Source organism: Notechis scutatus, chromosome 2, assembly GCF_049901735.1.
Source record: "Notechis scutatus isolate UNSWTSFEM ecotype Mainland chromosome 2, rNotScu1.2, whole genome shotgun sequence".
Lineage (NCBI taxonomy): Eukaryota > Metazoa > Chordata > Lepidosauria > Squamata > Elapidae > Notechis > Notechis scutatus.
The window spans coordinates 238,214,667-238,242,040 of NC_142010.1; the positions used below are offsets into that span (position 1 = coordinate 238,214,667).

Here is a 27,374-nt window from a genome sequence, read left to right on the forward strand (position 1 = left end):
TTTTAATTATGCCAAAGTTCACAAAGGGAATATATATGAAGCATCAATGCAAATATTGCTGAATCTTTGTATGCCTCCATTCTTGGTCCTTTGCTTCCAGATTATTAATTTTGTTACACTTTAATTTTGTTCTAATGCAGTGTCTTCATTTCAAGGCATACGAATAGTTCTGAAGTTAAAGTGGAATTGCTATCAACATCATAGATTGCAGTTTAAATAATGAAGACGTGAGGAGATTCTTTTCAAGAATACTTCTGCACACATGCATACTAGAAATTTTTTATTAGTGAGGAAGCTTGCTTCCAAAGTGATTAAGATCAAAACGGTAAGCCACTGATTCCAAATATATGAGACAACAGATGTAAATCAAGATTGCGATCCTTTTCACACACTGTACTACAGATTATGTTTGGCATCAGAAATAAGAACAGTAAATGAAATTGCAGTTAGAGAATGAGTTGCAAGAGCCTTGCAAGTTATGTAATTAGAACTAGTCTTTCTTCGGGGTCCTTGGTGCTCTCTGAGTTTGGTTATTTTCTTGCAGATCTTTATTATCCAACTAGGTAACATCAGCAGTGCACAGTTAACATCATGAAACATCTGTAAGACCAAGAGAGCAGCAAGGACCTCACAGTTCAACCCTGAGCTACAAATAGTCTCTTCTATTAATTAGTACTGGTCATCCTATACTCTCTGTGCCTCTCTCCTACACTTCTTTCAAAGTACAGTTCTGACAAAAGAGCATGGCCAATCTTTTATCACCCTAGATATTTTTAACTTTTGTTTTGTCGTCTATTACTTCCATGAAGGTTTTAGTTGTTGCTATTATTCTCCAATTTTGGGGTTTTCCTGAGCATGCTGATACTCTCCGCTGGTTCTCTCCAAGTCTACAAGCATTAAATGTCCAAGTTTGTTACCAGGAGCGATAACATTATTTTTCCAATGCCAAATCCTTTTGTTCTACATTCTGGAAAAAGTTTTCAGTGTTCCAAGAAGATTGTAAATATAAAATCCTCTATTTAACAATGCAAATACATAAAAAAGGAACAGAGTATGGAAAATGAACTATTTATTAACAATAATGACTAAAAATAGACTCTAAGGACTTTACTGAGAAGACTTGCTTATTTTACATCAGAATTCACAAAACAGAGGTGATAGCACTGCTTCCAAATTAGACCCCAGATTCCTTTTCACACCTTGTAAGTGATATATTTTGGGACACCAACTTCTGCAGAGACAGAAAGTGCATGATGTACTTTTCCAAGCTGAATCTGGTGAGTTTTACCACTCATTTCATCTCCTCGCCTTTTTTTCTCTCAGAATCTTTTTGCTTTCTTCCCTCCTCCTCTTATTAACAGGGTTACGAGGATCATAAATTTCAAACGTGTCTTCATCTTGCACACTTGCATCTTTTACTTTTCTGGTTTTCTCCTCAAAGTGGAGCACATGTGACATCCTATAAGATTTAAAAAAAAAAAGACATAGTAGCTGGATAAATTTTAGATACCGAAAGCAAATTTATTTCCACACAGAACATCATAAACGATCTTACAAAAATTTTTTGCTAACAATGAAAGTAAAAATTAGGAACATAGTTGCCTTATTAGACATTTGAATTCTTGTGTCTCCTGGAACAATTTCTACCAAAAACTCAGGAATTTCATTCCTTTTTCTTTTGGAAACCACACTTCCACCTTGCCGCTGCCACCTTCCTCTCTCTCTTTTTTGTCAATAAATAGAACAAAACACCAACCAAGAATACATCCAATTTGTTACACCTTTATCCTGGGGTTGTGCAGCATATTCCAGGTGCACAGGCTCTTGAATGTAGTACCTGTCCAAAATCTCTTGAAGGAGCCATGGCTTTTCCTGGAATTGCATTATCAGCTATAGAAGGGTAGCCGGAGGATTTACTAAGGAAAAGGCTCCTGCTAAGGTGCTGAAGACAAGAAGCTGCCTGTGTGGCCCTTTAGGTTACAAAGTGCTTTCTTGAGGTGGCATAGAAGCATTGCAAGGTCTACTATACATACACAGGTTAAGATAGCCAAATATGTTAAAATCCAGATCAAATGAATGGAGATTCCATTTTAAACGCCCCAAGCAATTAACTGGAATTGCTATGAAAAACCACCATATCCATTTTTGTTGGCTTCAGAATATCCATCCAGTATTGTTGGTGTTTTGTTTTGTTTTGCTTTGACATCTAGCCCTATTTATGACTGCGTACTCAATGGCCGATTCACCTCCCATTACTTTCTCTCCCTGATCTCAACCAAGTTCCCCCACAGACCGCTTGATTTTATTCTTAGGGCCAAGTCTGCCTGAGCAAATATATATGAGAAGAGAGTCATAATCAATTCTCAAATGTATATAATCTAAATGCACTTATGTGCATTTAGACTGTGACCATAACATTTTTATGGCTTTTGATAATTATGCTTGTCCCCCACATCAGTTTATATTTTGGTGGTCCTTCAGGCTTTAAATCTCAATTACCGGAGAGGATTGTATAATTTTGGAAACAGAAAAATTTGCATAGAATTATGCCTGTCTCTGCCATCCCATTTAAGAAATTTTCATTGAAATGTTGGCTCCTCACAGTCGATCTTTAGCCTAAACAAAATGATGGAAGCTATAACTCATACCTGTCTATATTAGGCCAAATTTTATATGATGATTTCACAGAGTTTACAGGACTGCATAAATCATTCCACAGAGGTTATTTGCAAATCACTTTTAGTGTGAACAGAGATGATATTCAGCAGGTTCTGACCAGTTTTGGAGAACCGGTGGTGGAAATTTTAAGCAGTTCGGAGAAATGGCAAATACCACCTCTGACTGGCCCCGCCCCCATCTATTGTCTGCCTCCCATTGAGTCCCAGCTGATCGGCTGGGTCTCCTTTTGTTGCCCTGCACAGGAGAACGGAGCTAGAAAGCAGGTTAGTGGGGTGGGGAGGGAATGGGATTTTGCAGTAACCTTCCCCCAGGAGTGGGGAGGGTATGGGGATTTTACAGTATCCTTTCCCTGCCACATCCATAACAAGACACCAAGTCTCTCAGAAAGGCCTTAAAAATAATGAAGCTGTTACCAGTTAGGAATGTCTTTCAACTTCTCTTATTAATCACATTGCTTTGTTCTATCATTTCTCATGAATGCTCCAATGAAAGCCATGACTTCTGTAGCTGGTAAAGAAACCTCCTAGAGCACATTCCTTACAATCAATTATACAATGAGTATATAAATCCAGATTAATTGAGTAGTCTAGAAATACAAAATTAAATATAACATTGCTTCTTAATACAAGTATTTCCGTAACCATCTTTACCATGTTTGCATTAACTCTACTTAATCAAGTTTCAAAGATATAAAGGCTATAAACTTGCTGGGAGTATTCCCTATCTTTTTTGGCTCCAAGATGCATGAAAACCTGGAATAAATTAACATATAAACTCTGGTTTTATTAGTAGGTGAAACATATGCATACATAAAAATCTTTCCACTGGAATTGGGCTCAAGCAAACAAGGTTTTTAAAATGAAGGGATATAAGACCATGAAAAGCAAAACTGCTTGCACAAAGAAAAAAATTACCAATTGAGTAAGGATTCAGGCACCTCCATCATGTTGGTTGCAATCTGAGAGAAAAACCAGAAGAGGGAATTGCTCTCTATATCTGTTTTTAATTACCTTCTAAAGTACCCTCTCACAACTCTAGGTAGCCACCACAGGCTTTTGAGTTCATCTTCTCTAGTTCCTTCGCCAGCATGACCGACCATTAGGGGAATTTGAGCACAGGGTATCTGCAAGCCACATGGTTGGAGAAGGACAGCCTAAGACGGGGTATTCAACCAGATACAGAAAACTCTGCAGGTAACACTGCATGTTTGAGGAAGCTTTATCTCCTAATGAACAGCTGTTTAAAGCAGAAGGCAGGACTCTTGCTGAGATCATTACTTTTTCAACAGAAGAACGAAGCCTACAGAATCAAGCTTTCCTGGCATAGCTAAGGAACATCTTTAGTTATTAAGCAGTAACCATTCCAGCAACATTCCTCTTCAACAAGGGCTGAGAAGACTCAGCTCAAAATCTTTTTTTTTTTTAATCTAGATTTTCTATATATCTTCAGAGTATTTAAGGCACTTTTACAGTATTTATCCAGTGTCAGTATGCTAACATTTCATATGTTTATTTTTTGAACTTGTACAACTTCAAGAAACATTACTGTGCAGCTGGGGCTTATCTCCAGAAGTTTACATCAGGTCATGTTCCAATTTTGCAACACATAAAACTGAAAGTTACAAAATAGGTTAGTCATTTTATTTTGTTAGGATTTTTAAAAAATTCCATTTTGTACTTTTCAAGAAGTACAACTTATAACAATTTACAAAGAAGTTACCTGCAGTATTTTTTCCCCCAAATATGTCTTGCTAAAATCTTAGCAACTTAGAATAAGCATCACTTTTTCACTTTTAACAGCAATAGTTATAGTAACTAAAATCCGAGCTCCTCCTCCATATGTTAATATAAATAAGAAATATAAAATCAGTAATTAAATATAAATATATATATATAGGTGACAAATTATTTTAAGACAAGGGTTCGTGATTCTAGCCTAACCTATTAAACAGCTCTTAAATGAGTGAGAACCTGAACAGGTAGTTTACCTGATGGAACAATCAAATGAAGATTGTACAATAATGCAGAGGCATAGAGAAGAAAGAGAAGAAAGAAAAGAGGAAGAAACCATCCCAAAATACATTCTGCGGATACAAAACAATCAACCCAAAATGATAAAGCCAAATATGCCCCAAGTCCTTTACACGCTCATCACTGACAAGATGAGGTAACATCTCTAAAAATTCTACCATGGTTTTCATTATTAATACTCCCTTATAATTCAAGAAATATAATACCCTATTTGCCTCGGCTGAAAGTAAGATACCAAGACAGCATAATGCTAGCAAGGGAAACATACTAAGGCCAAATACAATGCTGTATTATTTTAAACATAACAATAGGGATAGGCAACTTAACTGAAACTTGTTATAACTGCTGGAAGCTGTTGATTGATCTGAGCAGGCCCCAAGTCTCCTCACTCCCTCAACTTGGTACCTTCTCACCAGTGGTACAGCAATAGCACTTAGACTTATATACCATTCTATAGTGCTTTACAGCCCTCTCTAAGTGGTATGCAACTGGTTCGGCCCACTTCGGCCGAACTGGTAGTTAAAAAAAAAAAAACAACAACAACGATCAGCTGGACAATCAGCTAAGAGGAAACAGAAAAGCGCAGGATCGGCCCTCCCACCCACCCCTGCGCTTTTTTCTCTTCTGTTTCCTCTCAGCCGATTGGCGCTGCAGATCTCAGCTGCTGTGGAGAAAGCTGCGTGCCGGCGTTAGGCAAAGCACACCCACCAAAGCACGCCCACCAAACTGGTGGTAAAACAATTTGAATCCCACCACTGGTTTTCACCAAAGCTCTTCTGGGTCTTCCAGAACATTAAAAACATGTAAGAGACAACATCAAGTTAATTGTATTATTGTGTATTTCAAGCCTAGCAGAAGAAGTCTCCCTTTCTCAAAGAGAGTTAGTGAATACCCTTATTTGGCCAAATATTGAGATATTTAAAAGGAGGGAGGAGGAAGGGAAGAATTTCATTTCTTGTCACATGGCCTGGACGTGTATACAAGGCAACCACCCTCCCAATATTGTCTGCCTCTGGATGATATGATAACTGTAGTGCCAGGAGGATGCATAACTTTAGTCAACATGCTGCTCTACAGAAACTACAAAGACCATACAATAAACAACAAAGGTTTTGTGCCCGCAAAGTATATTAAAGTTGGAGACACAACCATTAGCATTGCCTAAACAGACACACCCATAAAACAAAGGCTGGTTAGAACTGTGCCCCTTGTGCAATGCCAGGATAAACAACACAAAGCAACAGATAACAGAGAAAACCTACAAATCACTTCCATATTTAAAATCAAATTAGTTTAGCAAGATTAATTATATTGCAAAGTACACCAAAGATGACTATTGTAAATAATCAGCTCTATATTTCATGTAGTATGTTAGATTCACCCTGACAATGAGGCATAATGAAAAACACAGATGGCTTTTAAAACGTTATGTCAGCCTTTGTCAGGGCTTCCAAAATATATATATTAAGAGGATCTCTTAAAGTTTAAAAAATGTTTATTAAAGTTTTGACTTTAAAGCTATATTTTTTACATAGAATCTAGGTCCTAAGAATGCTGTGGTGATGGAGAAGGGGGGCTTCTGCTGATCTCCCTGCAATGTTCTCTTCTTCAAGTATGGCATATAACTGTGATGGCGAACCTATGGCACGCGTGCTGAAAGTAGCACGCAGAGTCATTTCTGCCGGCACACGAGCCATCGCCTCAGATCAGGTCCACTGCGCCTGCGCGCCTGCCTGCTGATTGTTGGGTATCTGCCGTGCATGCGCAGGGGTGGGGAACACATGGGGAGGCGTGAGTGCATGCACAGAGGCATACGGCGTGCGTGAGAAGTTGCACATGCATGTGCAGAGGCATGCGGCGCAGGGGGCGTGTGCGCAGAGGGGGTTGCGTGCGTATTGCATTATGGGTGCAGACACGCATGCACTTTTGGCACGCAAGGACTTTTAGGTTAGCCATCACTAGCATATAAGAAGTGTGTATGTGGATTTAAAGTCCCGAGCATAACAGGAGATTTATTAATCTCCCTACATCAATGAAAAGTACAAGTCAGAGGAGAGAGATCCAGACAGCTTCCAATAAGGTAAGATCCTGCAGAGGACTGCAAACATGGCTTTCTTTTACACACACCCCACACCAGTCCTAGCTGCATATTATCTGCCTGCTCCCTAGCTTTCGGTTCTTGTCAGCACTTCGGTTGAGCCCAGGCAGTCAATTGTGTCTAGGATTGTGGCATGGGCTTGTCTATAAAGAAAGCAACAGAAATTAGGTTTTGGCTTTGCCATGGCCTCTCAGGCATACTAGTCAGTGGGAAGGTATGCCTTTAAAACTTGGATATTTCCAAGAAAAGCACAAACAATGTTATTTGTAACGTTAGAAGTGCAAATGACAAGAAGAAAAGATTGCAACACTTCTTTTTCTATTTACGCTAAAACTGCAGCATGCAAAAATAGGCAGACAGACAAAACAGCTAAGTGATTCCACAGATCAAAACTAACATTTTGTTACCTAAAAAAGAAGTGTTAGCTGTTCTGGAAGAATGAACTCCCTGGCATTCTTTTCATTACCAGCAATGTAGTGGGTGGCATAAGAAAAGGAAGGACAAATGAGAAACAGAAGTAACCCAGAAGAAAAATAAATCAAGGAAGACATGTAAAGAATGAAAGAACAAGCAGGGACCGAGAAGGCAAGATTGACAGAGAGACAACTGACAAAATGTTGACTATCAAATTGCAAAGAAAAGCTGAATAAAAAGAAAACCATGAACCTCCCCCCCACCAAATAAATATTGAAATGAAATCATGGCAAGACGTCTAAAGTTTCCCATAGTTTCTATGCAAAATTATGTGTTTCTATTTCCATTGGAATCAAGAGGTTTAAAAATACATAAGTGTGCACCAGTTTGGACAAACACCTGTAGAAATTAAACTGAAAAATATCACTACTAAATTGGTACCTCCTGCAAGATATTTCAATTAAGGCCTTGATCTAGCTCTTTGTATGCAACTTATTTTATTAGGGCTAAAAGGCATTAGGAGATTAGTAGGGCCCGAGTAATATAGCACTTCTGCTATGAATGCACTTACTTCTTTTGTTCTTCCACCTATCCTTTGCACAGAGCAGCCTCTGTTTAAAATAAATCTCATTGAAATAAATGAAGATCCTGCAGAGGCAGTACTTGGTGGATTGCAAACATAATCTTCAGAGACAAGACCTGCAAATCTTAAAATGTACTTTAAAGTGTAGTGGGAGTACTTAATCAATCACATGAGAGAGAGAGAGAGAGAGAGAAAGAGAGAGACTTTGGTCCAAAATCAAAATTGTGATAAAAAGTCTAATTAGCAGGAGCAATGGAAGAAAGATGGATGTACTGCCTCCAAACTCAAAACAGCAAAACTAATTTCTAAAGAGAATTTGCACACAAATCTCTTGAGGTCTAAATGAGGTCTCTAGAAGGTTACACATTTCTTTAATTCTGAAGAAATGAAACTGGATAAATAAATTCCAGACTTCCAAGACTATTAGAATAATATTTCTCAACGGGTGGTACGCAGAGGCAGTCAAGTGGCATGCAACCACTCTTGCCAACTGCAACAAAATGAGAACTATCAGGAAGAGATGGCAACATTTGGGAGACAGCTTCTTAAAATGCTTCTCCTTGTAGGAAAAAGGAGGCAACTGCACATACAAGAGCAGAAAAGTAAACGTGAGTGCATGAACATGTACATGACAACTAGAATGTAGCTAATTCTCACTCAGCAAAAGACATCAACCTTGCAAGAAAGATCTGGGAAGTCCTACTTTTGGACAGCAGTGGCCAACAGGGGCAACTGTGCTATTCTGCATTCATTTGTTTACTGACTGCCTACCAGTGGCTTTGCCTGCCTTTCCCCAACCTATTTTATATTGCTCAAGCTACCAAATTTGTATGCCTTCCAAGTTGCAAGGTTAACAAATGGCCCAATGAAAACTCCTTAAAGGACTGCATGTGAGCAAGTAAAATGCCCTTCTCAGGGCATTTTTTTTTTTTGTTTCTATCATAATGGGGAACAGATTATTTTGATAGGATTGCTTTAAAATCTCTGTATTAAAACATTTCATCGAAGTTTTTAGATAGTGTAATAATATTGTCTATATTTTTATCTGGCACTTTTATCTGCACTTCAAAGTTCATCCAGACTTCGATTCAGTTTGGACCAAGACCTTCAGTATACACAATACAAGACTTCTACTGTAATTGTAATTCAGTGTTTTAGTAAAAAAATGGAATGTAATTACAATGGAGGCATAGATAATTCAAATTTTATTTAGGATGCTTTTATATCCCAAGAAAAATAAAGAACTAGATCAAAGGCAGAATATGTGCTCTGATTACAACCCATTACTCTTTTCCCTTTCTCCGGTGCTGCTTATAGGTAAGAAAGACTATTGCTTTATTTAAATGCAATAGCAATGGGACTTTGACTTATATACTGCCCACAGTGCTTTACAGCCCTCTCTAAGAGATTTACAGAGTCAGCATATTACCCCCAATAATCTGGATCCTCGGGAATAGAACCTGAGAGTAAGCTTCAAAATGCCAGTATTCAACCGTGTTAATTCAATCTGCATGTGCTTTCGTGTGTACAGATGCACATTTACTGTGCTACAACCCCAATGGCGAATGGGAATAAACAACTGGCAATCCCACTCACCCAGCATTCTCAAGGCAAAACTGTCATTCTTTGCAGAAATCTACTTGCTAATATACATTCTACTTTGTAAAACTGCTGTCACAGTTTAACCCCCCCCTCCTAATTTTAAAGGCCCCAGATTGGTCATTCTGCTCTTAGAACATTCTGAAAAATCTGTCTGGTGGGATATTAATGTGTCTACAAAAAAGCAGGCTATCAGAACTCACAACCCTGCTCCATAAAAAGGCAACTGGGTTTTGCAACAGCATCAGGACAGAGGTATATAAAACCATTATGATTTATGCTTCCAGTATTTCCACTGGGGAAGCAGAGGACACGATGCCTTTGTTCTATCATTTACAGGAACAGTTCACACATACACTATATTTAAAACATTTCCCAAAACTGCTACAGAAACATACTTCAAATGTTTTGATAAAGAAGATTAATCAAGGGCTTTCAAAAGTACATGCCAGTAGTGCAAATGGATATGAGACATGATAATGCGAAGGCCAGATGTCATCCCAGACAGCAGAATGATGTACACAGAGTTACAAAATACGTCTTATAAGATACAGGGACTTTCGGACTGGAGTAGGTCAATAATTCAATTAGTCTTAATACCCTAGCTATGCTGTTTCACTGGCCCAAGAGCTCTGAACAGGCTTATGGTAGCAAACAACTTAGCGATCAGAGAACCTGGCAAAACTTGAACAATGCCAGAATTAGTATAGAGGGTTGCAAAGCTTTCCATAAACAGGCCCAGACAATTAATAAGAAGTGAGACCTTTACTCAAATCTTATTAAGTGTAGCCAGTTCTGGCTTTTATGATCAGAAGCTGGAAAATCCTTGATGTAAGGGCATGTGATGCTGAGGTCTACATTTTTAAAGAAATGCCTATAACTACCTAAAGGAATTCTTTATAGAACAAAATTGATATAGCTCAAGCAGTGTTTCTATACAATGTTAGAGTTGTGAAATGGCCCAGTTCTCTCTAAAGAGAGTTGTTATGGTTGAGGTGCAATCCACTAGCACTGTTTCTGTTCCAGTTGGAACAGTTTTTCCTCCTGGTTATAAAGTTCTCATACTTAACTTGGTTCTATGCGCTGGCATGCTTTGTAATAAAAATAGCTGTCTGACACTAGAATATTTCATTTATGCTCACTGGATGCTCTCAATTCTTGCACACAATTAAAAATCTGTTAGATTCACCCTGAAGATTATAAAGACAATGTGCCTTTATTATTGTCTCAGAAACAAATATTTAAGATTACTAGTTTGTGCATAAATTGGTATACATGTTATAGATGTCCATGGTATTTCATCTTTGCCATATAATAAACAACTAGAATATTAAAAAGTTAGATTTTTTTTAAAAAAAGTCTATTTTAAAATCCATTTTTAAAAAAACACAGATTGGGCAAAATGCAAGAAAAACAACTCTTTTTCTGACTCATGAAATGTATTTAAACAATAAAAATTACAGCTCTGGCAGAAGAGTTCCATGTTATGCAACATTCTATGTCTCTTTCTCTCTCTGTGAGAACAATTTGCTTCTTACAACAGTCAGTGTTATACTGGAATTGTAGTACAGAAAGCTTCTTATTGCATATGTTAATATTCCAGCCAATAATATTATAATTATTACATCATAACGCGCAAGAGACGAGTGAAATTGCTTCTCTATAAGATTGGCCTAGAGTAGGGATGGTAAACTGGAGCTGTCTAGGCTGAACTACACTCCCATTATTCCTAAGTTGATGAAGTTTAATCACATTAAAAATATTCTAATAAGCAAATGATAGTAATAATTAACTTTTGCTATAATCATTTGTGATGACCCGGGGCGTGGCACAAAGGCCACCCACCCAGATAATAAGTAGAGGTCCCTTTATTAGCTCCAACTTTGCCCCCAATGTCCCAGTTACCTTCTGATCTAGAGAAAAAAACTCTCCCACGAACCTGCAACAGCCTTGGGCTGCAGATATTCCAATCCAAACGTTGTAAATGGAAAACTTTAAATTATAAATCCAACAAGGCAAAATAAGGTAATAACTCCGGCAGGCAAGATATGGAGTTCCAGAAGTGAAGTAACACAACAGTAAATCAAACCAGTTGGGAGGATGCCAGGAACTCACGTAACAGCAGCCAACACTAGATTAACTCAACAATTGTTTCCGACAACCACCCCACCCATCTTCCTCTCCTTTAAACTCCCTCCCCAGGTATGCCTTATGAAGGGAATCAGGGCCCTTCCCTCCCTCATAAGCCACACAACCCATGTTTTTCTCCGTTCTTCTCCGTTCTTCCCTGCGTGCCCTAGGATGAAGAAGGGGTGAGCCTTGGTCTTCCTCTGAACCCCCTTATCCCTTGTTCTACTTCTCTCCTGGTCTGCCCAGCATGACTTTGCCCCTCCCCAGTTTCCTCCACAGCCAACAGAGTCACTCTCCTGCTCCTTTTCAGCTGTTCGTCTTCCTCCAACTGGGGGGGGGGGGAATGACAATCATTATTTAAAAAAAACCAACAACAAGAAGACCTCATTGTTATACAATACAATTATAAGATATTTTATTGATCTGGGAATTTCAAGTGGTTTTAATGGTTTAACTAAAGGAGCTTGGGCTTTTTCATGCAGAATTATATTTTTTTTCTACAGTATACCATTTTGAAATCAGATATAATGAAAAACAGTATAATAATGTTTTAAGTAAATATTTTAAAAGAAAAAGGCTGACCAGATACAGTAATATAAAACTTATGATTAAAACCGTTACTCTGTTCCAACCTATTAATAACTACACATACTTGAGGATTTTAAATCTTTAAAGGAAAAATCACAAAATGTACAAGATTGAACTGAGTGGACACAAGATTTAGAACGCTAGACTTATAAAACAAAGATAAAAGATCTGGCTATGTTTAGTCTATAGGAAAAGGGAACAATAAACTTAATTATAGAAATAGATTTATACCTATGATTAAATTCAAATAAAGTGAATTAGTGAGTTTAATGATTGTGTTCATATAGAAATGTAGCTGATTAATTAACTTTGCATATTATTGCAGAGCAATATAACTTTTGTCTAAGTTTGGCTTCCATTTTAAGAAAGCAAAGTGAAAAATAGGGATTTTTCCATTGGAATTGGTCTAAAATACAGGAAACACTAACAGATTAATCCTACAGATAAGTGCATTGCAAAAACTACAGTATATTCCTATGATCGTTGAGTTTCATTGTATATTGATACATTTTTCTAGAGTAACAAGTAATAAAGCTTATAGATATATATTGTATATTAAACATGTTCAAAGTTGTGATTTGCCATTTTGAAAAAGAATAACCATAAGGATGCATTTGTCACACCAACTATCAAAAACTGATTAGAATTATTATATTTCTATAGGGGCTCTTAAATATCACATTATCTCACATTAAACTGCATTACTATCCTCAGACTTGGGCACATAATCAGCATATTTGTACAAAGTTATCTACATTGCATAAGATCTATGATTTTGTTTCAGAACACAAATTATACACTTTTCCACCGTTTGGCCAGCCAGGCATTGTATTATCCATGTTCAGCCAACAAGGCTCAAAAGTATTTTAAAAACCCAAAATAAAATTCAGAGTCAGAGAGTTTGTGATGAGTTGTTTTTGTTTTGTTGATTTTTTTACAAGAGGAAAAGGCCATAATAGCTTTAAAGCTGGAAAACTCATTTTATGTTCTGATTCAAGAAAAAAAAATACTGGTATAGTCCCAACTCACTGTGTTAATGTTATGGTGAGTAGCATGTTTTGAATTCCATTTTATGATTTTACTCCTACAGTAGATGTTTAATGTACATACTTAATTACTATAAGCTGCAGAGTCTCATGATTGCAGCGGATATAAATTTGATACATATGTGCTGTTGTAATAGCTTTGGAGCTATAGTTTTAATTCTGGCTGATCTCTGAGAAAGCAACAGTCATAAGCATGAAAATGGTCTTAAATCACTTTTTTCAGTGCTATGGTAATTTTGACTGGTCACTAAATGAACCACTTATATAATATAAAGTTGCACTAATGTCCAGGTGGATTATATATGTCCAACTTTTACAGGTAGTCCTCGACTTAACAAATTGACTTAACTACATGTACAAATTGGACATACCAAACCCACATGGATATTAGTGCAATTTACGCATTATATAAGTGAGGCCAGAGAACCAGCCAGAGAATCTGAAAAGATTAAACCAAGATGTCAGAGTATGCACAGTGTGACGATGTGAGACAACCAGGAGCAGTACCATCAAGCAGAGGTTTGTAATAATAAATAGTGGTTTATCTCTACAAAAGAATATACATACACTTGCTAGACCAAAGGTCAAACAATCAATCAGTAGCTACAGCAGGGAAGAACACATGGAGAGAGAGATATGCCCCAACAGGGCCTCTCTTATAATACAGACTCTTAAAGTGGTAACGGTCAAATAACCTTGCTGACTCATTCCTACCATTGCATCATTACAGCATTACAGCAGCTGGTCAGCTATTAAATCATCATTACCCTGACACATGGTGCCCATTAAAAACGTATGTCTTTGAAAATTGTGTTGGCTAATCTGGGTTTTTCCACCCTTTGGGCCTGAAGGAATCCCTTTGAAGCAATGTTAGATGGTACAATTTGAAGTGACATATTATTCAGCCTTCTTATTGGACACACCATTACATTTGATTCCTAAAGCTGAGAACTTCTTCAATTTTGAATAATTGACTTGTGATATATTGTTTAATCACTAGACTTACTATGGTATACCACATAAGAAAGGACCTTTCCTGTAGATCCTGGGTGACCTCTTGGGATTGGCAAACTCTTTAAGAAATTAAGAATTTATTTTGTGATGCTTGTATGCTAGAGAGATCAAAATAAAAATTGTCAATTTACTAATTGCTTGAGTAATGGAGCCAATTATTTTATTGCAAATTATGCCTTATGTTTTGAAGTTCTAAAGTGGGAAAGAATACACTTCATTTGACACCCTCTGACAAAGTTACTATCAGAGTTAACAACACAATATCAAGGCAGCTTTTAAAAGTTTACTTCATAATTATAAGAGCATTTGTGAACCCCTGGAACATTTTATTCTAATCAGCAGCAGGTTGTTTAGCATGTAAATGATTTAGGATATGTTCAACAATCAAGCACATCTAAGTTTGGAATGCAGATATTTAACAACTTGATACTATCCACTATGAGAAAAGCCAGAAAATGCTTTTAAACATCAAGTTGTGCATGGTTTTATAACTCCTGGCTTAATCACTTCCAGAATGGAATATGTTTATATAACAGTCTCTCAAACGAACTCAATCTTGGTCCAAACAGAAAAATTAAACCCTCATAATCAAAAATGTTCAATCATCTAGTAGACAATTGCATGAAACTGCCAAATTCAGGTGAAAATATGCTGGTTAAAAGGTAGGTTCTCTCCCTATAATTGAGAAAGAAGAAAAAACTGATATCTATTTCCTGCTGCATGATATTCTTATTTCATTCATTGTGAAAAACTTCCCACATTCTTCATCTCATGAGTCTCAAGCTAGCAGACTAGGATATTTTGGATTAACGAATGTATCTTTGTTTGCAACTTTTTAAAAAAAATACACATTCTCATTCCATATACCAGACAATTGTGAAGCTTATTTTGCCAATCTGGAATATGTTAACTCTGGACCTTTCTGATCTGTAGAATTTCTAAACTCTTTATTATATAGTTCTGCTAAACATAGTCAAAAGCAGAAGCAGGGATCTGCAGCTACCAAAGCATGTCTTTTTGCCCCAGCTCATGTCCCAGAAGTCTGATTTGATGTGAAAACTGACATGCAAAAAGGAGCCCACATATCTTCCCCCTACCTTCTCTTTATCTCACATATATATGTACACAGTGATTGGGCTCATCCACTGAACTAAGCCAAATATTTCTTTTTTGGGAGGCATACTGTGGTGTGTGACCTTGTCTATACTGCATACAAACCAGATCTTCATGGTTCCTTCAACAAACATGGCTCAAAATCCCGACTTAGCATTGTGAATGTGTGCAACATATTTGATAATAGTGAGAGGCATGGAGGTACATGCATGTGTGTTCTATCTTCCTTCTGAGGTCATTGTTGAAACAAGATGAGTACAGAGAACTGGAAAAAGAATGCTACGATTAGCAAAGCAAACAATAGATACAAACTCAAGGTTAACCGCACCAAATTGCAGGAAATACGACTTCAGCAACAGAGTAGTCAATGTCTGGAATACTCTACCTGACTCTGTGGTTTCTTCCCCAAACCCCAAAAACTTTAATCTTAGACTGTCTACTATTGACCTCAACCCTTTCCTAAGAGGTCTGTAGGGGGCGTGCATAAGCGCACCAACGTGCCTACCGTCCCTGTCCTATTGTTTCTTTTATTTTTCTTATATGTATTCATAACTATGTTTTTACTTATACCTATTATCTTGTAAGCAATTGACAAACCAAATAAAATAAATAAAATAGAAAAATAAATAAATAAAGCATGATTTAAGCTTGGAAGTAGAACATACTAAAGGGAAACTTAAAGTGATTCCATTTTAACTCTCTGGTATAAGGGGGAGGGAGGGAAAATCATGTCAGGCTTTCAAGATTCTGTTACTATAGCCTGTATCCACAGGGTTCTGGTATTTTTTTTAAAGATTTCCTATTTCCTGATTTGACCTACCCTGAAAGGCAGGCGCTGAAATTACTGCATCCAGTTTTGGTCACCACATTACAAAAAAGAGGTTGAGATTTTGGGGGGGAAAGTACAAAGAAGAGCAACTAAGGTGATTGAAGGCCTGGAGACAAAAACATACCAAGAACAGTTGCAAGAATTTGGTATGGCTAGTCTAGAGAAAAGGACTAGAGATGACACGCTAGCACTGCTTCAGTATTTGACCACAAAGACGAGGGGGTCAACTTATTTTCCAAAGCACCAGAAGGCAAGACAAGAAACAATGGATGGAAACTAATCAAGGAGAGAAGCAACTTGGGGTTAAGGAGAAACTTCCGAACAGAGAGGACAACTGGAACAGTTGTGGGTGCTGGAGGTTTTTAAGAAAAGACTGGACAGCTACCTATCTGAAATGGTATAGGATCTCCTGCTTGACTAGAAGATCTCTGAAGTCCCTTCCAGCTCTATTCTGATTGATTGTATGATGCCAGTGATACAAGATGCAGTAGAAAGGGCACAAGACTAAACTGCTTTCTGCTTCATAGTTGTTTTTTGTTAATAGTGGAAAGACTGAGAACCATTTCTTCCCTTTTTAGGAAAAAAGCTATTGCCATTCTGAAATGCATGTTGCAAGGCATATCCTTTGATTACGTCTAACACAAGAGATCTGAATTTGTACAGCTAAGCTCTGCCTCAATGTTCAGAGTTCCTTAATACATTCTGTGGGATCAAATCATCATCCAGGAATACCATTAAGAGGTGATGAGATTTCCATTTCAGATATTGGTGTTACTAGAAACAGAAGTTAAAAAATTAGCCTTCAATAGTCCCCATAAGCACTCTTTACCAAATAGTCCTGTACTTATAATATCGCTGCCAATTAACCATGCCAGCCGTATTTCCAGGTACTAATATTTCATGTGATTTTGATTCTATGTCTGTTTATACAACCATGGATTTACTAGCTTTTTTGACTGCTGCCGCATAATGCTGGCTCATGTTAAAGTGATCATCCACTAGGACTCCAAGGTCCCTATATCTGTATGTAAACCTCTTAAATCAATACTCCTTCAGGAAATATGCTAAGCAGCAGTGAATGAGCAAATGCCTTCATTAAAAATTCTTTGAGAAATTAAGCAACTCTTTACATTAAAGGAGGATAACTGAAGCTATAAACATTTTTTTTAAAAAAAATGAATGAAATCCGAAGGTGTCATGAGCACCTTGTTAATAATGGTCATGAAACTAGCTGTTGTTATACTTATCAGCATTAGACACCTCAGTGTCAGCCAATGCCAAGAAATGATGAGTAAATGGTGCAAATGCCATTGCTGTGCCAAATCCAGAGGTGTCATGTAGCAGAGGGTCATATAGGTTTTCACAGGGCTCCATCAACAGTCCTACAAATGTCACATTGGCATTTATGACCTGTGTTTTATATGCATTTTACATTGTATAGCTGTTATGTGGAGACGAGCAGACAGAAGCAATGTTGAGTTTCAGATGACAGTGGTATGTCCCAACAAGAGATTTTAAGCTTTAGAATGAAACTCTACCCTATCAAATTTGCTTTAGATCTGTTCACAATGTTTCCTCAAATGCCTTGTAAAATAGTAATGTCTGGTAGTAATTATCAAACACCATACACACTGTTTACAGTAGAGTTGTAATATTTAAAAAAATGTTTTTGTACCGAGAAGTCAAATACGTCTGAAAAGTACCCAAATGTCTGCTGTATTCTATGCCAACAGGACAATTCAGCCAAAAATGCAGAAAGAGAAGATTGCCAAATAAAAGAAAATATAATAAATTGATAATGGCTTCTATCTTGACAGAAAATGAAAATTATACCTCAATGTGTGGCCACTCATGTGGACACAAAAGAATGTCTTACAGGCAATCATTTTATTTCAGATAACATGCCCTGACAGTTGTGCAAGGCCTGCTGGCTTGATTTCACTTTCCATAAAAGCAGCAACCATACCCTACAAAATGGTTTACAATCATATAATTTATGCATCTCTCTCTCTCTCTCTCTCTCTCTCTCTCTCTCTTCCTCTCTCTCTCTAATGCACACACAATTTCAGTAAATCATCTCAAAGCATACTGCTGTAGTTTTTGAGGAGTGGGTTGGAAGTCTACACTAAAAAATTCCTTCAAAGTTGCCACAATTGGATCCAGCCACTCAACCTAGTTAAGGGCACTGAAGGGGGGGGACAATTTGAATCCAAAAATATTTTTTTCTTCCCAAACCAATCTCTCAACCAAAATATTCTTCATGCTTGTTACAGTTTTTAGGTTAGTGAAATTCCAAAAGACACAATCCTGAAGCAACTTAATCTGGAGTATACAAAACAAACTTTTATTTGTATGCATGTTGTCAGCAGTAGGCTAACTCTGATTAAGCCCTAGGATCAATATGTTGCTAAATGAATGAGCCCATGGTAAGAATCCTTGCTTTGTCTGTTTTCTTCTTCCTCTTGTGCACTGGAATATTCCTTCTATGGCTTAGAAATCAGCAATGGTTGTGGTGTGGGGGGAAAGCCGGAAAGAGAATTGACTATATGGGTGGTGCATGAATGTGTATGTGAGGGGAGATTTTTTTTTTTTAAGGAAACAAAAAGAAATGATCTCACCCACTGATGGGAAGCACTCCCAATTCCTATATTTTCTATAATGCATCATGTCTCTCAAACAGAAAAAGAGTCCCTGTCCTATTTTAGGCTTACTATATTCTTGAAAATAAACCATGGTCTGGGTCTGATATACACAATTTTACCTGGAGGAGGGATGGCGCTATTGTTACTGGTAGTGATCTGTGTATGGATGGGTGTGTGTGTGTGGGTGCCTGCGCGCACTAGCCTTGACTCCTGTTTTCATGGCAGTATTTTCAGAATTGGCTTGCCTTCTAGGAAAAAAAATGACAAGCACAAGTTTACTTTAGTTTACTTTATTGTCATTGCATGTCGTACAACGAAATCAAACACCATCTTCAGTGCACATCATGACCATGACAATAAACACAAACACACATCCTTCACCCTTCACACATTGAACCGGAAACCCCCGACACCACATCAATACTGCACTATACAGCAGAATTCAAAAGAGCTACTGCCCTGGGATAGAAGCTGTTTTTCAGCCTATTTGTGCTTGTTTTTATTATTCTGTACCATCTACCAGATGGTAATAGTTCAAAAAAAGGGTTCCCAGGATGAGATGGATCTTTGAGAATGTTTTGAACTTTCTTAAGGCAGCGGGAGCTATAATGCTCTTTCAAAGAGGGGAGAGGGAAACCAATGAACTAACTTCTGGGCAATGACATTAACCCTCTGGAGTGCTTTCCTATCTGCCATTGTGCAATTGGCAAACCATACAGAGGTGCAGTATGTTAAAATGCTCTCTATGGTACAGTGGTAGAAGGTCACCAGCAGTTTTTCATTCAGTTGTTGTTTTCTAAGAAGTCTCAGGTACTATAATCTCTGCTGGGCCCTTTTGATCAGGGCTGCAATGTGGGCACTCCAGGTCAGGTTCTCTTTTAGGGTAACACCCAGAAATTTAAAACTGGCCACTTGCTCCACTCGGTCTCCATTGATAAGCAAGGGCTGGATGTCTGATCTGTTCCTTCTAAAATCCACTATAAGCTCCTAGGTCTTATTGGTGTTGAGGACCAAGTTATTGTCTCCACACCACGAAAGCAACTGGTCAACCTCATCTCGGTAGGCAGACTCATCCCCCCTGGAGATAAGTCCCACCACTGTTGTATCATCTGCAAATTTAGCAATAGTATTACTAGCATGAGTGGGAATGCAGTCATGCACATAAAGAGTATAGAGTAAGGGACTCAATACACAATCCTGTGGTGTACCAGTATTAAGAATAAGGGCTGAAGAAGTAATCTGACCCTCTGTGAGCGGCCAAACAGGAAATCCATAATCCAAAGGCAGATTGAATTAGAAAGCCCAAGGTTCAGAAGTTTAAACAGTAGTCTATGTGGAAGAATTGTGTTAAACGCAGAACTAAAATCCACAAAAAGCATCCTCACATAGCTCCCCCACTGTTCTAGATGAGTCAGAGTAGTGTGAAGAGTGATGGCTATAGTGTCCACTGTAGATCTATTTTTTTCTGCAAGCAAACTGGTGTTTATCAAATATTTGCGGAAGACCAGAAATGATGTGCCGGCAGACCAATTTCTCAAAGCACTTCATGATGACAGGAGTGAGTGCCACCGTCTGTAATCATTGAGGTTATTGATAAGGAACTTCTTTGGCAGCGGAACAATGGTGGAAACCTTCAAACAAGATGGAATAGTGGACTGGGATAAAGATCTATTGCAGATCCTGGTAAAGACTCCAGCCAACTGATCAGCACAGTCTTTAAGCACTCAGCCAGAGATACCGTCAGGACCAGCAGCCTTTCTAGGGTCCACAGCCCCCAGAATGCTCCTCACTTCCTGTTCCTCCACAATGAGGTGGGGGCTACAATTGGCTGGAGTTGTGTTTTATCTGTCTCTGATGTCTCCACTTCAAAGCGAGCAAAGAAATGATTCAGTTGTTCAAGTCATCCAGTTGGCTTTGTGCCTAAGCAAGGGCTAGAATTCACAGACTCCTGGTTTCTGCTGGAGTCCACTGGGAGAAGATAGATTTTAACCCTATCATTCAACTTGTACGATTAAGTTTGTAACAGTTAATTAGGGTGGGTGAAGGGTAAACTTGCTTAGAAGCTTCACTAGTTCTGATGCAGGAAAGTTAGTTTTTTCTACTCTATTAAGGAATTGTAGTAAGGGAATGGCAATCTTATTTAGGTTTATTGAGAGTGGAGCTCCTCCCTTAGCAGAGGAGTTTTTCTTTTTGTTAAGGAAAAATATCCTTGTATAAAACAAATTTGTTTATGATTAGGGTTATTCAGAAGAGAAAATTAAAACCCTGAAGATATTTTGGGGAAAAAAATTCTATTCCGTATTTTATACTTAAAGGTTATTTTGAATTCATAAGTTTCTCACCATCCTTCATCGTTCTCCACTTCAGGTTCAGGTACTTCATCTTCAGGTGTTTCTGATATTGCCTGGTTTAGCTTTGATTTGAATCGATCCAGTAATGCCAGTGTCTGAAATTGAAATATGATGCTTAGCACAAGCCCTATACACTATGCCTTACACAAAGGTGCTTTTTCAAAAGGCAACTGGATTTTCTTTGTTCCTCCTTGAAAATATTTTGTTTCTCATCCAAGAAGCTTCTTTAGTTCTAACTGAGTGGTGAAGAATGGAAGGATTTATATTTATATAATTATATATAATTTATATAACCAGGTTTGAAAGAGGGGTCAAAGGGGCTGTCTACATTAATATAGAACAGCCTTCTCTCAACAGAGGGAGAGTTATACAACACCACAAATTCCTGTTTACAACCAGTCCTTTCAGCAGTTCCAAAAAGGTTCCACACCCATTTGCACTATCCAGGTGACCCTGAGGGCACACATAAACCTTCAAGTGGCCTCAATGAGTCTCAGAAAGAGTGCTAACACCCAGACGACTATGAGGAATATAAATCCTTCCATTCTCCACCATTCAGTCAGAACTGAACAAGCTTCTTGGATGAGGAGCAAAACAGCTTCAAGGAAAAACAAAAAAAGTCCAGTTGCCTTTTGAAAAAGCACCTTTGGAACAACCATGACCAGGATGACTAAGAATCTACACAGACTTTGTGCCTTACTTAGTATTAGTGTTCACAATACAGAATTTGTAAAGTGTTGTATTTTTGAAAAAAATACTGAACTATATTTTTTAATGTACTTATTTTATCAAATAAATTTTTGTCTATTATTCTTCAATGAATGTAGTTCCAATGAACGTCGTTGAGGCCACATAGAGGTTCACTGTCTATACAGCTATTCACTATACCTTACAATACAAACATACTATAAGGTATAGCTTAGGTTTGTATACATCTTTAAGTATTGGAATGTTCCCCCCCAAAATCATTTATGACAGAATTATTTGCCCATTGAATTATGTTGGTAGGGAACACCTGATTATGTTCCAAAAGGAATAATCATTTCATTCAATCAATGTATACAGGTACTAATCATAAAGAACTTATCCACTGCAATTATTTAAAATACTCTGTGGTCACATATTGTCAGAAAAGATGAATAGCACTGGCAAAATGACTTTAGTGTGACATTACTGACCTCCCCAGCGAGAAAAACTGCATTCCTGCTCAATTCCTAAAAGACTGGCACATCACTAAACTGACAAAATAGTGATAATTATAAAAATAAAAATAAATAGCACCTTGTTTTCTTGGTGATTGCTATCAATGTGCAAAAATCTTAAAAGAAATGCAGTTGGTACTTGGTGACAAAGCATCCAAGGACAATCATATTAAGTGTACAAAAATCCAATATGTAGGATTTAACTACTATATATATCTGCATCTGTTCACCATACTACAGAAAATCCGCAGAGGATTCAGTGGATGTTGGAGACTGTGTCTATGGACCTATCATAGAGGTTGGACATACCAACAGAGAGAGTTTGTCAATGGCTTATTTATTAGTCTGATGAAATATTCTACTCTATAAACAGCAGCATGTGCTGAATCAGGTACAAGTAAGTTGCAAAGTATCTGTAGCTAAGAAAAGACGTTTTCATATATTTGCCTACTGAAATATTTCTAGCAAGGGCTCATGTATTCAGAAGGTGCCCCTCACCGCTGCACAGATGACAGTGACTGTGCCTGTCACTGAAAGATAATTTATCACCACAAACAAAACACATCCAAAAAGAAGGAACGGAGCATGAGTCTATAAACCAGCAATCATTAGAGTGTGCTTTGAAAGAGGTAGACTTCTACTAAAACACCTTCACTAGCTGTAAAACAAGTTTTGAATATAGCTCTGTGAAGATGCAGTATACTGTTTAAAAAGTATAACAAATAATTCCAGCCTTCTGCTTTCACTATTCTGCTTGGCGTCAAGCCTATAGATTTGTTAATATGCTTTAAAATTAATGTAAGCATTCAGCACACAAATTAAATTCTAAAGAAAAAGATGAAATAAAAATAAACCCCTCTTTCCCCCTCCTCCATAATGTAAAATAACAAACTTGTCTTAGATATTTCTGTGAATGTAGAAATGGAGTTAAATAATTTGGTTCTGTCTAATCTTTTTTGGAAGGTGGAATATGATCTTAAATGAACGTCTTTGTTCTTTTTGAGTAAATATAGCACTTACCTGTTCTTCACGAGAAGTTCCTTTCTTTGGTTGCTGCTTCCTTAATTCTTCATATTTCTTCTTTTCTTCAAGATATTCTGCAACAATGCTGTTTGGAGCAGCTTCCTCTTCTCCATTTAGAAACCAAAGAAAACACACATTTTATTCAAACATAATTGTGATACTTAAGTTTACATTAGTCATTTTACATATACATCTTAGTCCCAAAGGTGCTTTTTCAAAAGGCAATTGGACTTTTTTTCCTGAAGATGTTTAGCTTCTTATCCAAGAAGCTTCTTCAGATCTGATCAAATGGTGGAGGATGATAGGATTTATACTCCTTATCTACTCATTTGCATTCTTTCTTAAAGTCTTTGAGGCCACTTGGAGGTTTATCTGTGTACTCAGGGTCACCTGAATAATGCAAATGGGTGTGGAACCTTCTTGGAACTGTTGAAAGGATTGTTTTGTAAATAGGAGATAGATGGTATCAGATCTTTCTCCTTCTGTTGAAAGAGAGTTGTTCAATCTTAATGTAGATGGCACCTTTGATCCCTCTTTCAAAACAACAATCCTCCCTGTCCAAAATATCGTCTTTGCTGCCTTCAAAAGAGTGACCTTTGTCTTTCAAATGCAGATTGACTGCTGAATCTTGTCCTGATGGATTTGATCTCCTGTGCCATGCATTTATGAAGAGGTTGTTTTGTTTCTCCAATGCACAGACCTGTACATGTCTCATAGCACTGAACTGCATATAACATATTGATCAGTTTGTGTCTGGGTGTTTTATCCTTGGGGTGGACAAGCATCTGACAAACTGAAATCCAGGCAATTAGCAAATGAATGTAATCAGTGTAAAGACAGTCATTATTGATTTAGAACTTCTAGACTAATTCAACCATTAATGTTCTGTGGACAATATTATCCAGAGATGGCAGGCAGGCAGACAGACACACACATATATACTCACTCTCTCTCCCAGCCAAAGAGGAAACACATCCAACTGTTGCTAATATAATAAAGTGTAATACTTTATTATATTATCTACATTAACAGAATCTCACAAGTCTGAAACTCCAAATCTCCTACTATTTTCTTTATAGCCTGAGAAGCTAGGGAGAGTCCCTTCTGAGCTTCTTTCTGTGTCTATTATGTAGCTGCAGGTTGAGTTCCCTAGGCAATATTTTTTTGCCCTACTTTCAAGATCTTTTTCACATGCCATTTACACACCTAGATAAATATGTGCTGCTCAAAAGGAAAGGGAAACTGGAGGACCAGATACACTTCACTAAAACTTTGCCAAACAGCCAAACTGTGGTACAGATTGTCTGACTTGAGTACAACTTCAGCTAATAAACTGGCCCCAAATTTCCACATATGAGTTTTACATTCATGTTTTATCAAGATAGAAATATATACATAGATATACATGGTGGAATGAAGGGAATATATGCACTATGTAATATTACTAGTAATATTTTTTGCTCATTGAGCTGGATGGTTACCAAGAGAATAAATAATGACTTAAGACTTCTATTTGCCCTTAAGACCACTCCCAAGGCAGTCAAATAATGAAGCTTAGTAAAATCTCCCAATGCTACCAGCTTGGTATAATAATACCTTCTGTAACTAAGAATCATCCAAACTCCAGTCAGGTAGGCAGTATAGAAGTTTTTTTAAACACAGCTACTCAGTCAATGGTGTTGATCTAACAGGCTAACTTTTGTTTCCAAATGTATTTCTATCCTAAAACAGGCTTTAATCCAAATTGAAGTACATTCCACTTATGAAGATTTTAGAATCCATCCTCTATTCTTTTATATGCTCTACTTGCCAATTTTTCATGAGCCTCAAAAGCACTTTTATTTAAAGAAGTATTGACAAATGTTTTAATGAATTTGTTTTTGTGCTATGAAATTGTTTTTGTTGTTTTAGCTGAATCATTTTTTTTATTTTTTTTTCTTAAATAGAGGTTGTTTTGACTTATTAGAGAAAATAGTCTAAATATTTTTCCCCAAACAATAATTTCTAAACAGCAGACAGAATGTTCCCTTCGCCAGCCAGTTAGCAGAAATTACCAAATTGGAGTCGCTAAGCAAGAAAAGATAGTAACAAGAGTTTATCATGGTCTGTCAGCTAGATACTATCAGTACAAACAAAATCAATGAGATAATATGTAAAGACCTTAAATTAAAGGTTGAATAAGAGTCCCCTAAGTGATGACTATATTTAAGATAAAGTTCTCTAATCTAGTACACTCTACAGGTCATTGTTCAATAATACACACACAGGAACTAAATTTAAAAAAATAAGAAAAATGCAAATGTAATATAATGCAATTCATTTAAAAAGGGTGATAAGTACTTAAAAGGAAATCACATGGTTACATTAAAACCAGCACTAGATCATGCATATAAGAAACAAATGCTTCCTTCTTCCTTGATCTGCAAGATGAGATTTCCTGCTTTCAGTGATACTTTATCTTAAGCTAAGTAAGTCTTTTATTTAGTGCCCAAGATTAGTCTACAGGTTGTTGAATGATGCTGCCTTCAGGACTTGCCTTTTTAGCAACAGACTATTGCAATCTAATGTTCAGTAATAACTATTGACAGCTTTCCTGTTTAATCCTGTTATTTTACCTGAGAAAACCAAAAATGAATACAACAGTGAGAAGTACATTTCCTCCTCCTAATATAAAATTAGGTGTCAAAAATATTTAAAAACTGTTGGCACTTGCATTTCTGCTGCTCTGATCTCTAAGTTAACTGCTATGGAAATGTAGAAATTAAAGCTGCTTTTAAAATATTTGCACTGCCTAAGATATTTAAAAAATTTAACAACATTGTTACTTCCTAGTTTTATGGGTAAGAATGCAACAGCGTTCTATACAACAGACATATTTCAAAGGAAGGACATTATTGATGGGCTAAAATATGGTAACCAAGTAGCAGTAACAACACGTACTATATGCTTGCATCTAATAGACAGATTGTGATCTGCCCTCAGGCACTTGTTTTCCTCACATACACATCTTATATGTAATAATTTAATTGGACAGTGCTGACAAGTAGTGAAGCAGTGCCAACTCTTTTCTACAAAGAAAATCTGAAATTATTGCTGGCCCAAGAATATTTTCTTTAAAAACAACAACAAAGAAATAATACACCACGATTGTTAGGAAAAATACTATTATGTTTAGTTTTAAAATGTATCACAGTGACTTTGAAGTCGAGGGACTCATAAAATGCAAAATCAATAGCAGAATTAATGGCAGAAACTTAGACAATGTATCAAGATGTGCAGTCATAAAATATATATAATTGAAAAGAGTAAGTCAGCTTATTACATTAAAATATTTGTAGATGGTTGTGCAACTGCATAGATCTCCATATATTAATTGGCATGTTTAAACCAGGACAATGGTTGTACCATAAAAACAGAGTTTGGGGAAGGAAGCTGTAAAATAAGAAAGCAGCATTTCAGTTATTTGGCATGAAATTAGACTTGCATCCAGACATTTATCATTCTATAACTATAGCAATGATTATTGCTATTATTGCAGTAATCCAATGTATGAATAACAAACAGTCTGGCAGCTAACAAAGATTATTCTGAATGCTTTGTTCTGGTTAAAGGTGGCATTGAAACATTCTTATAAGTAATATGAATCTGGGGAACACACAAATGCAATTTGCAGGGCTTTATTCCACAATCTAATGGATTATGGAATATTTCCCCAAATTTCAGGGGATGTGTTTGAATAAACAAGTCAGCTCTGATTTTGGTGCAAACCAAGAAAAGTGGCCAGGAGCCAACATTGTAAATATGTATAAGATAAAAGGCAAGCTTTTTTTAATAGTATCAATAAAATTTGTTGAGGGACCTCTCTGTCTTTCTCACCTATCTTTGATCATCTCCAAAAGACACCGCATCTCTGACTTTATCTTTCAATAAATTGTACAGACAGCATTCTATGTCTTTCATGGGCATAATATAGTAAGACACAATAACTGAAAATGTTGCTCAATATTCAAACCTGTTGGTAGTTCTCCTCAGA

The 27,374-nt window shown here is 37.1% G+C and overlaps 1 protein-coding gene across 2 annotated transcripts in view; it reads right to left on the reverse strand.

Annotated features, from left to right (window-relative positions):
- Nucleotides 1-267: 267 nt before the first annotated feature.
- CWC27 (CWC27 spliceosome associated cyclophilin) overlaps nt 268-27,374 on the reverse strand; it is a 106,224-nt gene continuing 79,117 nt past the window's right edge. The window contains exons 12-14 of one of the 2 annotated variants that reach the window (XM_026670539.2): nt 23,339-23,448; nt 21,108-21,211; nt 268-1,459 (exon numbers count right to left, since the gene is read on the reverse strand). In XM_026670539.2, coding sequence (XP_026526324.1) covers nt 1,297-1,459; nt 21,108-21,211; nt 23,339-23,448 — 377 coding nt within the window. In that variant the 3' untranslated portion in view covers nt 268-1,296. The remainder of the gene's footprint in view (nt 1,460-21,107; nt 21,212-23,338; nt 23,449-27,374) is intronic. The other variant, XM_026670540.2, reaches the window with a different exon arrangement.